The sequence below is a fragment of the Equus przewalskii genome, chromosome 17, assembly GCF_037783145.1.
Source record: "Equus przewalskii isolate Varuska chromosome 17, EquPr2, whole genome shotgun sequence".
In the NCBI taxonomy this organism is placed as follows: domain Eukaryota; kingdom Metazoa; phylum Chordata; class Mammalia; order Perissodactyla; family Equidae; genus Equus; species Equus przewalskii.
In genome coordinates, this window is record NC_091847.1 from 51,175,708 (window position 1) to 51,191,226 (window position 15,519).

Consider the following 15,519-nt stretch of genomic DNA (forward strand, 5'->3'; position numbering starts at 1 on the left):
TGATTCTTTCTTCCACATGTTTAAATATGCTGTTGAGCTATTCCAGTGAACTTTTTATTTCAGTTATTATACTTCTCAACTCCAGAATTTCTATTTGGTTTTCTTATTTAATTTCTACCTTTTTTTAATTGCTGTTCTCTGTGTGGTGAGATATCATCCTCATATCTGCCTTTAGTTCTGTAGAAGTGATTTCCTTTAGTTCTTTGAACATATTTAAAATAATAAAGTCTTTGTTTAGTAAGTCAGAGTTTTCCCATGTATAGTTTCTGTTGATTCCTTTCTTCCCCTGTGTTTGGGCCATACTTTCATGTTTCTTTGCATGCCTTATAACTTTTGTTGAAAATTAGACATTTAAAATAATCTAATGTGACAACTCGGAAGATCAGATACTTTCCCCCTCTCCAAGGTTGGTGGTTATTGTTTGTTTGTTTAGAGACTTTTTAAAAACTAATTCTGTAAAGTCTATATTCTTTGTTGTGTGTGACCACTGAAGTGTCTGCCAGTTAGCTTAGTGGTGGTCAACTAATGATTGGGCTGAGATTTACTTAAATACCGTCTCCCTGTCTTTATCAAAGGACTCTGTGTGTGCATTGGGGCACACCTTCAACACTCAGCCAGGCAGTTGACAACTCTTAGTTAATGTTTAGGTCCTGCTTGTTCGGAGCCTGAAGGTCAGTCAGAGGTGAAAGCATAGGACTCTTTCAAGTCTTTCCTGAATTTGAGTGTAGCCCTAGGCATGAACATAACTTTTTGATTCCCAGGATATCCCTGATCTTTTCTAAGCCCCTATGGAGGTCTCATTTCCTAGCTTTTCCTATTAAGCTTTTGGTTAGCCTATTGTTTGTCTTAACTGTTGTGGACTGCCTCAGGCAACCCTCAAATTAATCAATTCCCTCTAATTGTTTTTGACAAATGTTTCTGAGAATGGGGAGTCAGTGTGTACAAGACTTTTTGCATTAGGGAGCTCAGAATCAGGTCAAAAACAGACAGCCTTTCCAGTGGCTGCCAGGCTGTTGGCTTTCAGCCTGACTGCATGTTACTGATAGGGTTGAGGATGGGGCAGGGAATAAGCCAAGTGAAAACACTGCAGAGCTCACTGTTGTTTTTCTTGACTAAATGCTCCCCAAACTGCTGCAAGCCTTTGGTTAATTTCCAGAGTGCTGAACAAAGCTGATTCTGACAGTTTGGCTTTTTTCTCAGTGCTTCGGTGGAGGAGAGACTTTGGAGCTCCTTTTCCCCTATTTTTGCTGAAGTCATTCCTGCTGTTCCTTTTGAGAAGACTTATGCTTATTCCAATTCCCATTCCTTTGTATGCAACCAGTTTTAGGTGTCAGATGTTGTTGTTTTGACTGAAGCTTTTAAGATCTTCTCTTCAGCTCTATTCTGAAATTTCATAGTGACGTGACTTGGTGGTGGGTCTCTTCTTACTCCTTGGGCTGGGCCCTTTAGAATGTAGACTTTCCACTGCTGCTTTGATACTTTCTTTCATGCTGTTTCTCTTTCTGATGGTCGTATTTGAAGGATGCTGGGCTTCATGAAATGATCCTCTGATTTTTCTTATCTTTTTTTCCTCCTGTTTTTTTGTCTCTTTAACTTTTTATTCTACTCTGAGATTTCCTCAGCTTTAAATTCCCAGCCCTTCTATTGAATTTTTATTTCCATTGTCTTCTTATAGATTTCCAATGACTCCTATTTTTTATTATTCCTTTTTTATGGTATTCTGTTCTAGTTTTATCTTCTTTTATCACTCTGAGGATATTAATGATAGTTGTTTTTAAAAAAATTAATGTCTCTGCTCTCTGTACTGCCTGTTTCCCCTGAATTTCTTTTTGTGTTTCTCTCTTTTGGCTGTTCATTTAAAAGAGTGAGGCACTAATAAGTATATGGCAATACCATCTGTTTGCTGAAAAAGTAATGTGACGCTTACTTAATGTGATGTCACTGTTTTTTAGCCCAGATGCTAACGTGTGTCTATTTTTCGGTTAGTTATATGTCAGCTACTTGCCTATTAAGGTTTACTTCATCCAACCTAGGTCCTATCTGACTTCATTTGTGCTGCAGCATGGTCTTTCTTGTCCCTGTTTTTGCTTCTGTGTCATGTGCTTTAGCATGCTCATCTGCAGCTGCTTTCCATTACTTGTGTTCATCCATCACTGCATGGATCAAGGTCCGCTGAGCTCTTAGGCACTCAGCAGAGACTCATTCGGTGCTGATGGCCAAGCTTTGCTTAGGGAATCTGTCTATTTGGTGTAAAGAAAGGTTCATAATGACCCAGCAGTTCCACTCCTAGGTGTATGCCCTAAAGGATTGAAAACAGATATTCAAGCAAAAACTTAAACATGGATGTTCATAGCAGCATTATTCACAAGAGTCAAAAACTGGAAACAGCCCACACATTCATCAACGGGTGACTGGATCAACAAAATGTGATGTATCCATACAATGGACTGTTATTTCGCCATAAAAGAAAGGAAGTATTGTTATATGCTACAACACTGAAAACGTTATATAGGGACAAGACATACATTAGTGGTTGCTTAGGAGTGTAATCAGTAAAGAGGCCAAGATTTCTTTTTAAGGTAACAAAAATATTCCAAAATTGTCTGTGGAGATGGTTGCACATATCTGTGAGTACATTAAAAACCATTGAGTTGCACACTTTAAATTGGTGAATTGTATGGTATGTGAATTATATTTCAATAAAGCTGTTAAAACAAAAGAAAGAAAATCTCATTAGGGTCTTGAACAGACTGTTCTCGAAGCCCCTGTGAAAGCCCTACCTGTGTTGGGCTCTGCCTCCACCTGTTGCTCCTCCTCCTGACTTCCAAGGTCACGTGAGTGCGTGTACTCTTGTAATCTCTTTAGATGTTAAATGCTTGCTTTAATTTTCTTCAATAGAGCTTTCATCCTCCTGTCTTACCCTAGACTTTCAGGATCAAGGCCTGGGTTTTTTTCCCCCATTCTTTTAGTTCAGATTATTAACATTTTTCACCTTTTATCCCTCTGCTGAACATCACGTGACAGAATTGATTTTTTCTGTCTTACAGCTCTAGCTGCTCTTTCAGATTTTGTTTGGTCTGTATTCAGTAAATAACCTAAGTGTTAGAGTCACGTGTCTTTTAAATTAAAATGTAAACGTCTTGGTTCCTTCGCTGTTGGTGATTTTACAAGCTTGACATGGAAAAAGCTGTTGAGTAAGGGACTTCAGGAACTCTGGGTGAGTCCAGGGTTAGTAAATCTCCTGCTTCAGAGCTGTCATCAAGTCAGTAGTGGTTCATTTCCCTTGGACCTGAAAGTCACATGAATTAGCCCAGGGAGCCCAGTGTTATGGGGAACAGGAAGTTAGGGATGGCAACTCTTGGTGAGATGACATTGAGAAGTGGTGATTTCATGCACTGAAGAGCAAACTTGAAAAATAATTGGCAGGCTTCCTTTCCTCAGACTTCCTGTTGACATTACTCCCCACCGCCCATCTCTTTCATAATCTCTTTCCTTTTCCTTGGCATTGGTTTATGTTCCATGATTCTACATTTTTTTTCCCAAATTATTTTAATGAAAGACTTTTTGTTTAATTTTCACATTCTTTCTCAATGTATTTTTCATCAGAGTACATTATTCTTGTCTTAAATATATACAGACCAAACATCTCTCTCTCCCATTATTCCCACCTTCTCTTTTCCCAGAGAACTCAGATTCTCTGGTATAACAGCATCTGTTACAACTCTCTTGGAAGCTCTTTTGACCACTTTAAAAACCTACTGGTTCTAGTTTATTGTGTTGTTGGCTGTAAAGCAATGGAATATAGTTCTTAACTATATTCCTGTCACCTCTGTCCTTTCTGCTCAGCTCTGTGCTTTTCTCAGACGAGCCTGAGGCTAGAAAGCACTTGCTGTTTCAGACCTTCTGGATTGCTATAGTCTTTCTGGCCAAAAAGTTAAGGAAAAAATCAGGAAATATTTATTGAAGTTCTGCCTTTTTATCTTAATATCTATTGTAATATGTTGTCTACTTACTTAATGTTTATAGAACAGCTACACTTCTTACTCACGTTACCAGCAAGTGTGCAGCAGAGCATTAAATTAAAGGATGAATAATTAACAAATTGATGGATCTCAGAAAATAGCCAGAGCTTTTTATTCATCTTACTAAAATAAATCTCTTCACAGGGCTTTGAATTCATAGCTGAGAACAGTTTCAAGCATACTGCTACATATAAGTTCTTACCAAAGTCCTTGAGTACTTTTATACTGCAATGATCTCATTGTAGATATGTCAGAGGCAAGTCTTCAAATGGTATTTCCCAGCAGATTTTTATTTAAAAAATTAAAATAGCTATGTAATTTCCATTATGAAAGTAACATATATCCATACTGTAAAGATTTTTTTTCTCCTCCTCCTTCTCCCCAAAGTCCCCCAGTACATAGCTGTATATTCTAGTTGTGAGTGCCTCTGGTTGTGCTGTGTGGGACACTGCCTCAGCATGGCCTGATGAGTGCCATGTCTGCGCCATGTCGGCGCCCAGGATCCGAATCAGCGAAACCCTGGGCCGCCCAAGCGGAGTGCGCCAACTTAACCACTTGGCCACGGGACCGGCCCCTTTAAAGATTTTTTAAAGACTACATAAAAACTCAACTATAAGCCATCCAGCCTATTGACTTTTTAATACATACCATTCAGTACTATTTTTATCTATCCATATATCTATATACATATGTTAAAAGCAGATTTTTTTGTATATGAGAAAACTATTTTAATGTTGTAGATAGAATCAGTTTAGATTTTGTAACAAAGGAAAATGGCTGTGGCAGATTAGAATATAAACTGTACAGTAACTAGGAAAATAAGTCCATATTAACTGTGAAGGAAAAAAAATGAAGATAATCTATAAATAAATGATTAAATTCAATCTGTGTAATGATTTGAGTCAGGAAAAAGAATAAGAACAATATAAAGACCTATTTTTTTTAATAAACTCACCAGAAAATTCTCTGGGAGGCTAAGCTGTGAAATTGCTTGTAGATGAGACTCTGCAACACAGTGAAGTGGTTCTGTTTTTTTCCTCCCTGAACATGAAAATTATGCTGTTTTTTTCATAATAAAAGAAATTGTGAAAAAAAATTCAGAAAGTAGAAACTCAAAAGAAGAAAATCACTCATAATTCAATAGACAATAAAATTATATATCATTACAGACTTTTTATAATGTAATTTTCACAAAATTAGAATATTATGAATGCCTCTTTGTAACTTTTTGCTGTTGCACAATATTTTGTGAACATCTCTCATGCCGGTACATACAATTCTACATAATATTTAATGGCTCAATAGTATTCTGTTTTAGAATGTACGCTAGTTTACTTAAACAGTCCCCTGTTTAGGTTGTAATCCAGTTTTAGCTGTTCTTTGTAATACTATGATGGATGTTCTCATAAATACCTTGCAAACGTTTCTGATTATTTTCTTAGGATAAACATGATTGGGTCAAAGAGTTCATGCATTTTTAATCTGTTTGCCAAACTGCTCACCAGAAAGGAATAACAAATTTCTTGTTACATCCAAGATAGCTTAGGCCCCATTTCTGTGCTATATTGCACTGTTAGTGTGACTTAAGTAAATACACAGGCCACAGCACTGAATTTGTATTATGAGTGAGTTTCTTATGTATTAGAGTTCTGTGTATTAGAGGAATTGTGTTAAGTCTGCCAGTGGGCCAAAGTTTCCATTCCCAACTTGGATTGCGTAGTATTCATTTTGAAAAGCGGTACTCTCCAGCCAACAGTTAACTGTGACACTGTGGGTATGCATTGGTACTTTGCTATTTATGGGACTTGGTCATAGGGCGTGATCCTTTCTCATCTTAGATGAGTGACCGAGGAGGTGGTGTTCCTTTGAGGAAGATTGACAGACTCTTCAACTACATGTACTCAACCGCACCCCGGCCTCGTGTGGAGACATCCCGAGCAGTGCCCCTGGTATGTGATCAAGAGATAATGAAGTATGTTTTTGTGAACTGCCAAAAATATATCAGTTACCAAATAAATCAGTTAAACCCTTGTGTAGGGTACACCACAAGGAAGAAGGGAAGCTATTAGAAAAAAACACTTTCCTCTTTTCTTTTGATTGAAAAGAACACAGGACAGAGAGTGTCGTTTTAGTGTCTCGTTGCCAAGCTTGATAGTGATATGCCAGAGGTTTTCACCTGGTAAACCACATCTGACACGCTGTTTCTAAGGTGAAGGTTAAATTACCGGTTTTACTAGTATTTGGCCAACACTGATTTAATCTTTAGTTTTGATTTTTTTTTTTCCTCCAGTACTTGTAATTAGAAAGAGCTCATGTTCTAGACCCAGAAATAAGACCAGAATTCTGATCAGTTTAATCCCCAACCTGGAAATGGCTCAAATTATAATTGTTTTGATGTTAATTTTTATTCATCTTAGTCACCTATTTTCAAGTTTAATAAGGTTAGCTTTTGAATTGACTGTATCCTTGTCCAGCTCTCAGCAAAGCTCTTTGCCAAATCTCTGACCAGTAATTCTGGAAGAACTATTCTTCCAGGCTTTAAACTTCTCTGGCAGGTACATTGGAGTTATGACATAACATGATGAGATACAATATAGGGTAAATCTATTTTAGACTCTGTCTGGGAAGTTACTGGAAGGACTTTATTCTAATAGTTTTATGTGTTAACACAGCACAAATTCTGTAGCTACACCTGTAATATAGTTCATGGCTTACAAACTTTTAAAATGATTGCTCCAGTGATGTGCTTCTCAAATGGAGCTTTGTGGCTCCCAGGGTAGGCATCTGTGTGCCAAGAGACGTACAAGGCCCAATAATAAACATGAGCGTCTTCTCAGATTCTGATTTTACTCTGAGAAGTAAGGGGAGAGAAGGGATAAACTGCTTTTGTAGTAGACAAATACTGTGGCATTTTTGTGGAGAGTGGCATAGCGTCTTCGTCCAGGCTGGACCTCGGTCTCTCTGGTTCCATTCCTCACTCCACCACATCCTAGCTGTGTAGCTTTGGGAAAATTATTATTATTATTTTTCACTATTTTATTTTTCCTTTTTCTCCCCAAAGCGCTCCAGTATATAGTTGTGTATTTTTAGTTGTGGGTCCTTCTAGTTGTGGCATGTGAGATGCTGCCTCAGCATGGCTTGATGAGTGGTGTCGTGTCCGTGGATCCGAACCAGAGAAACCTTGGGCCACCAAAGCGGAGTGTGAGAACTTAACCACTCCACCTCGGGGCCGGCCCCTGGGAAAATTATTGACATTTTAATACCACAGTTTCCCCAACTTTAGAAATCAGGTTATTGTGATGATTAAATGTGTTGCTAAGGATGCAAATTTTATGTGAATTTTTAAGAAAACAGGAGGCTTGACATGGCACAGGCTCCCCTATATACCTACACAGGCTTGCCGAGGGTAAGACAGTTGTTCAGCCTGCACAGAGCCCCTTTCCTAATGTCATGACCACTTTGTAAGTGGACCCAGTAAGCAGGCACTGGGACAGCTGGAGAAAGGCTGCTTGATATCCACAGGAGTGATCCCTTGTCTACCCAATTACTGAGAGCTTCTTCCACGTGGATGCCTTCTGGTGGGCATTTGCATGGACGGAATATCTTCACACTGTGAGCCCATGCAGAGAGGACCATCTGCATCCCTCTCTTCCAGAGCTCCCTCTCATCAGTTATCTGTTTTGTTCTTTGCAAGTCCCTGACTCCAAGCCAGCGTGTTTGCCCTGCCCTTGAGTCCCTGTAGGGTACCACCTCAAGTTCTGCCCACTGGTAGGAGTTTCCTTCACTCCTGTCTTTCAGGCCCACCCCTGAGAGAGGTTACAGTGAAAGGACATCCACTTTTAGCTGGTGCTGGTGCACTGTAGATCCATCAGTGGGCCGAGCCCATCCTGGTTTTATTCTCTTAAACTATCTAAAGGGGATGTCCCATGAGTCCATAGGTGTGGTTAAGGGAGAAGCAGTGTTAGAGCAGGTCAGGCACCGTGGGATCCTGCGCCACCTGCTTGTGCAGTTTTCTTGGGGCTGTTTCTGGAACCAAATAATGTATCAGTCAGGGTCCCAAAAGCAAAGAGAGAGCTCACTCAAATTATGGTAATTTAAGGAAAGCTTATTTACAAAAATAGAAGTAGGGATAGTGCAGGAATCCAAGGCTAGCAGCAGTAGAGCTGTCCCTACCCTGAATCAAAGGGAAAAGGAGGAGAACTTAGCAGAACCCAGAAGAAGGGAAAGTGGCGGAGCAGCTGCTTACTCTCAAGGGGCCCAGCCTGCCCAAGGGAAGGAAGAGGGGGAATGAATACCCTGATCTGACCCCTCTGAACTCCTCCTGGATTCTCCATTGGCCAGACTCGCTGAGGCAGAGGGCATGGAACCCACTGATGCCATCCTTTCAGGTCAGCCTCCCAGGGCAGGGAGAAATGTGGAGAATGGAGGGTTGATTAGGAGGGGCAAACAGAAACTCTGGTTAGAAAAGTCAAGTAATAAATGATGGAAGTGAGTAAAGCCAGAGCCTGGATTTGTTAATGGCACTCTGAATCCTGAAACCGTGTAAGCTCTTAACTAAAGCGTTATATGGAATGTCATTGAACACCTGACTTGGTGATAAAAACTGTTTGTACACTTATCCAAATGTTTTGCTTTGCGTTAAAAATTCTAGGATTTATCCAGGTAAGAAGGCCGTTCTAGATACTAGGAACGGGATGAACAAAGACTCCCGAGTGAAAAATAACGTGATATGTTTGAGGAACTTAAGAGCAGGAGATTTAGTTCAGCTGGACTGGGAAGTGGGAGGCAAAGACCTGATCTTATTGGGTCTTGAAAGCTCTTTTTAGAAGCTTGGATTTTTTATCTCAAGGCAACAAATGGGTTGGGGATGCTGCGAGGTGGGGTCGTGGTGATATGCTTTGAAGATTTTTAAGTAGGGAAGTGGCCTGTCAGAATTAAGAAAGTAGACCTATTATGGATCTCTCCAGGTTCAGAACACGGGCTAGAAATTCATGGTATGAAGTAATGAGATATATCTCTTAAGCTGCAACAAGGTGTTTTCTACTCTTGCTCTTAAAAGAGAGCACATATTTTATATGATATTCCCAAAAGCAGTATTGGGATACTCTAGGACAGTGAAGAACAGCAACATGTTTTTTCCAGAGCCCCACAAGTCACTTTATAGAAATAAGAAGAATGAGGAGTCTTAAATGACCCAAGGGGAGTCATCTAATGTATTACCCAACTAGGCTTCAGCTTGATCATTAGTGATACTTGGGTATTAATGGATCTCTTCGAGGCAGGCTCTGATAGCCCTGGGATACTCAGGAGCATTTATTTTAATTAGAAAAGTATGTCAGTGTGTGGCTTTCTGAAGAGAATTTCATTTTTCTCATCAAACAGGCTGGTTTTGGTTATGGATTGCCCATATCACGACTTTATGCACAATACTTCCAAGGAGACCTCAAGCTGTATTCCCTAGAGGGTTATGGGACGGATGCAGTGATCTACATTAAGGTAATAACTCCAGTCTTCTTGATTTACTGACACCTCATTTATGGTAAGAAAAGATGCCAATATTTAGCTGTAATGACATTTTCTCTACCTCATGCTATTAAAATATAAGAATAAGATTTTTTATATAGGATCTCGATCTATTTTGCCAAATAATCTCCTTGACTATGGGAAAAGAAACGCTCTTATCTGTAATGATCAGGACCATGATGGTTAATAGAAAAAAATCAGGTTGAAGTGGAGCATCATCCAAAGTTATATATTTTACAAATTTAATTTTAACATAAAACACGTGAATGGACATTGATCTACCAATCTTTTGATGTACTGCCAAGGCCCTTTCTTTGTATTTGGGTCTGCAGGTTGAAGTTTCAGTTGTCTTTCTTGGAAAAGCTGTACTTACAATGCATTGTTTTGGTTTCTTAAACAAACAACCAAGTGCGTAATCCTTTTTGATTTTTCTGCAGTCCTTTACAGATGTTTTCTGACTCTGATTTGACAGCAATTTTTATGTAACTTGCTTTCATGAGTCTTTCTAAAGCATTCATCTTCGTTTTCAGAAAACCCCCCTTTTCTTGTGGAGCAATACATGATTTTGTAGTTAGAATTACAGTTGTAATTGTATAGACAGATTTGGGAACAAGCGTAGGTGACTCTTGGTATGCATGTAGCTCACCTGGTGGGAGCAGAAGCACTGAGCTGCTGGTCTGGGACGGTCCACGTGTTTCTGCAGAGATCAGTGTATTTTGCAGGGATGGAAAGCACTGGGCACCATAATCCACCAGGCGGAGGACTGGTAGCACCTATTTAGTGACTCTAGTTTCTTGTTCTGTCCACTAGATGGCACCTACTTTATAGGAAATGCTGAAGATTTTATATTGGAAAAATTTGTCTGAAAAGGTTAAAGTCTTTCAAGATAATAGTTACTTTTCTTTTTTTAATCCATCTCAATTATGAGGAACTTAAAAAGGGTGACATGAAGGCAATATTTTTGTCACCAAATGTAACATTTTTGATCCACATAATTGACCAAGGGATTCTGGTAGTTCTGACATATTTAAAGAGAATATGTAAGTGAAAGATTTTTAGTTCCATTTTGGAAAAAACAGAAGATAGGAAGTCTTAAAGAATCATTAAAATCATCAACATCAAAGATCTTCCTTATCATTATTGGAATGAAATTTCCAGTTCAATATTTTCTACATCTTGGGAAATACCTTTAGGTTGAAATCCTACTGAAATATCGTAACTGAAGAAGATAATGAGGAACATAGTTGCTGTCAGGTTCCAGTGATTTTCAGGAAGCTGAAAGAGAGCAGTGAATGAAAGGTAATGGAATTGGGAACCTGAAATGATGCATGATGCAGAGATGACATATGCTGTCACTGAAATTGGTGGCTCTAGTGGCAGAAGGAGAAGACACAGCTCAAACCCAGGGCCAAGAATTGTTCAAGCAAAAGTCAAGATGCCTTGGACATAGTTGTATATTTACTGATAATAATATTGTTATGATGACGTTTTTTTAAAGTACAATGACTATACTGAAAAAATAGCATTTCTTCTAATGAATAATTAAAATAGACTTCATTAAATGATTGTGCAATTACATCTATTAAGGTACATATATCAGTTGTTATGCTTTTATACTTAACTGGCTTTTTCAATTAATGAACTTGTGGCTTGTGCTTTGTAAGAGGTGTCTGTTAGACCTGTGTAAGCTTGCAGTCCAGCAGCTGGCAGGCTGGCTGGAGAAGTACTGCAAGCTAGAAAGTCTTGCTTGCATGCCAGGCAAGCATGTCAACGTGCACACCAAGCAGTGCTGTAGACTTAGTAAGTAAACTGTTTCAAATATGTACACTATTTTAAAATGTAGGTAGATGGTGTTATGATTAATAAAATACAAATCCAATAAAGTATTGTTTAATTTGTAGTAATCTTTTTGCCATTGTATATTTTCCCAGATAATGAAATGTAAAAACATGCCAGACTTGGGTCCTTCTTTCTCTTTCAGGCGCTGTCCACAGAATCAGTAGAAAGACTCCCCGTGTATAACAAAGCTGCCTGGAAGCATTACAACGCCAACCACGAGGCTGACGACTGGTGCGTCCCCAGCAGAGAACCGAAGGACATGACAACGTTCCGTAGCGCCTAGATAGACTTGGGACACCTGCAAAATCCAGCTGTGGCTTTTGTATTAAATTTGGAAGAGATTTGGTGTTCAGAACTACCTTATACCAAATACTTCACCTGTTGTTTTCACAATTAACTTTTTGGGTAGAATAAATGGATAATGAATTCCGTTTATGCCTGTTAAACCTCCTAAAGGATGAAACTGTACCTATTTTACACTTATATTTTCACAGTTAATTGAAGATATTTTTAAACAACCATAGTTTTGGTCAACTTTCCTCTTTATGGTAGACTTCGGAAGCGTTGAAGTTTTTGGGTTTCTATGGGAAGCTGTGTGTTTTTAAAAAATACTTCACGTTTATGTCTGCTAGAACATTTTCTTAGTAATACTGATTAGCTAGTTAGCCATCTTTCGTTTTTTTGGAGGAGTTCTGCCATCCTTTATTTGGTAATGATAACTAATAAGATGATCTTCATTACCAGTGACTAACTGCAAGTAAAGCGGAAGGCAGTTGTCCTGTAAGTGTAGAACCTTTCAGCATCTACATGCATTGTCTTCACTCGGAAGTTAATCATTTTTTAATATTATTGCAAAGAATTGTAATGACTGGTTCCCCATGGAGCTAAGCCAAGATCCTGCGCAATCTTCTTTGAATGTACTTGTGATTAATGCAAGGGGGAATTTTTATACTAAACCCAGCACTGCTACAGTCCTAGAAAGGGATTTGAGGGCAAAGCAGTGAGTCCGAAGACCTGAGCTATTGATTGTTAGGGTTACTTGGGGGAGATTTTGAGAAACAGAGTTTTTCTGGGTCCTACTCCAGACGTACAGAATCAGACTCTTTATGGCTGGAGCCCAGGAATCTCACTTTTTAAAACGCTTCCGTGGTGAACCTGATGCCTCGCCGATGGAGGAAACGAGTCTTGTAAAGGGCATAATGATACCTCATTCACTGAAATAACAGAGAGGTCTTTAGGTTTTGGTTTTCACCTATTGAAAGGTCAGACTTCTAGACTCCAGGAGATACAAACTGAATCTCAGGCCTGGTGCAGTTAGAAGCAGGAGGCAAACTGACACAGGAGGATAGTCAGGCAACCAAAGGTTCAGAATCGCAAATGTGCAAGTGTTCACAAAGAACTTATATTTTATAAAAAAATACCTAGACTTTATTATCAGGAAAAAATCAACTTGGGTTTGTCACAACAATCCTTTACATTTGTATGGTAATTTGTAGTTTACCAGTACTTTGGTATATTATGATAACTCTGTTGGGCTTTAAAATAGAGAGATCTAGAGCAGGTGGTATCATCATCATTTTGAGATTCAGAACGTGGCCCAGAGTGGCACAGAATTGGAGTCAGGGCCCAAGCTGTGTCTGCCGATCCCTGCGTCAGCCGCCAGGACTGGGAGACCGTGAAGTGAGGCGACCATGTTGTTAGCCATACCTCCTCTTCTTTTTAGGCGACAGGGAAGTACATTCAAAATAAATTTTAAAGTAAGATTTTAAATGTTTAAAGGACAGCTTTACTACTTAAATGGGGAATTTTATTTATCTGGAAAATACTGTGAGTGGGAACACCTCATTCTCAGAAGGATTACGTCAGCTTAACAATTCTACGTACATTTGTAAGTTGGAAGGGATGTCAAAGGGCAGTTAGTCCAGGCTCCTCACCTGAGAGATGACGATCCTGGAACTCCGAGTGTGTGGTTCGCCCAGGGGTTTAGCTGATTTGACCAAATGGTGGAAAAAGAAATCTTTCACCTAACCTGTTGTTCCTTAATATGGGTGTTGTGAAAAACAATAGGATATGCTAGTGGATGACTTCTATTAGTTTCCTACAATTTTGTTGGTTTAAAACTTTTCTTATAATGATGAAATATTTTAGAATCCTTTGAATCAAAGTATTCACTTTCTTTCCTAAATGAGACTTTTGTACGATTGACATAAACTTGATGTTTTTACTTTGAAACACTTCCCCCCAAAAATTAAAGTTTTTCCTTCTTTAAGAGCTAAGAAATGGTATTTTCAAAGGAAAAGGACAATATTTTCCTTTAGCTTCTTTTTAAGGTATAACAGCCTTTTCACTTTGTTATTTTGATAATGGACAGAAAATTACGTACAAAAATATTTGGAGGGTAGCTGTTTCGTAGTTGGCTTTAAATCATTGTGCTACCTGAAAAGTTTTTAGATTCTTCAGCTGTTTTGTCCACCAGCATTTAATGTGATGCCATGTAGATAAAAATACATACTGAAGGATAAGAAGTGGATGCTAAGTGATCTTTATAAATTTTTATAAAATTTAATGAATGTGCTAACATTTTTTAGGAAGAATCACAAAAATATTCTACCCTATGCTTAAAATACTGGTTGGCTTTAGATGTCTTCATACTCAGCAGCAATCACTTTCTTGCACTGTGAAGTTTTACATGAAGATGTTGAAGTGGAAGTCTACCATATTATTTTATAAAATGTTTTGTGTAAGGCAATAAACTGAAAACATGGATCAACTCTTATTTTGAGAATGAATTGGGTCAATTTAGGTTTTTAAAAATATAATTATGTTTTTTAAATAAAAGTCTCTTCTCTCATCAAGGGTCAGCCTTTTGTAAACATTCAGAAAGTCGTGCCTGGATGGCTCCTGGTAATTCTCACTGTCTTCAGTAGAGGAAACGGTTGGAACTTTCCAATGTGCATATTCTAGTAGAGAAAGCAAGAGGTAAAGTGTGTATGGTTTGGGTTATCCTAGAGTTTCTTATCCGAATATCCACAGATGACTGACTTATTGCGTCAATGAAGATCTTCTGTTGTGTGATTTTTGAAAGGTTATGTTAATGTACTCTTCAAATAACTTTTCACAGTATAAGTAATGGTAGGAAAGTTCTTAATTTAACCAGCATGACCCTCTGTTCGTACCAGTTGAAAGTCACAACTAAACTCCTCTAGTCAAAGATAGATTCCTATCCTAGTCTTGGTTGATGGGATATGAGCATAATTTCCCTTCATTGTTAAAGCTGACAAGTTCCATAACAGAACTCCATAGGTAAAGAAGTGGGGAAACAAACACTAACGTTATGGTCCCTTTGTGGCTGTGTGGGTGGCTAATCACAGAGGAAGCCAAAACAGTCAACCTGTTTCAGTTTATGTCTTCAATTTCTGTGACATAAATGTGAAGTTTTAACAGATGGGTAATCAGGATTGAGTTAGCTGGTTTGCAAACGTGGCTTTTCCTGGAGGAATTTTTCATCGTATACGATTAACTTCTGGCCCCAATAATTTTCTTACAGTCAAGGCCAATGCACTTGAAAGAATACTATAATTAATGCAGTATGAAGGATTTTATGTCTGTCAAAAAAGAACTCACCACTGGTTTGCTTAGTTCTCGCATTCGTAAACTATTGTACCTTTTGTTCTGTTTACATGTTTGGAAAGAACTAGACAGTCTACTGCCCACTTTTTTGCTAGTCTTCACATTTCTTTAGCAATCGCTAACCATAGGCTTTTAACAGCAAAAGATAAGATTGCCAGGTTTTTTTTTAAATTTACAACATGAAATTTAATATGTGCTTAAACAGTGCTTGTCACATAGTAGACACAATATAGATGTATATTGTTATTATGACTATTATTAACACTTTCCTCATTGGATCAAAATTAGAGAGTAAATAGTCCTACTGTAGTAAAAAAAAAAAAAAAAAGAGTTCTTCAGAACTGAGGTGGTGTTTGAGTGGAGTTTGGAATGTGTTTCTAGGTCCCTTCGTTCTGGTGCAGGACTGCTAGTTTTTGCTGCAAAAGCTCTTATTTATGTTGGGTAATAGTGATAGCTATCTTTTACCTTGTTATGTTAGAGATTTTTGAGCAAAAATACACAATTT

The 15,519-nt window shown here is 38.4% G+C and overlaps 1 protein-coding gene across 2 annotated transcripts in view; it reads left to right on the top strand.

Moving 5' to 3' along the window:
* PDK1 (pyruvate dehydrogenase kinase 1) overlaps positions 1-14,235 on the top strand; it is a 30,216-nt gene extending 15,981 nt beyond the window's left edge. For both annotated transcript variants that reach the window (XM_070581558.1, XM_070581559.1), the window contains exons 9-11: positions 5,861-5,971; positions 9,405-9,518; positions 11,527-14,235. In XM_070581558.1, the coding sequence (XP_070437659.1) occupies positions 5,861-5,971; positions 9,405-9,518; positions 11,527-11,667 (366 nt within the window). In that variant the 3' untranslated portion in view covers positions 11,668-14,235. The remainder of the gene's footprint in view (positions 1-5,860; positions 5,972-9,404; positions 9,519-11,526) is intronic.
* The last annotated feature ends 1,284 nt before the right edge of the window (positions 14,236-15,519 follow it).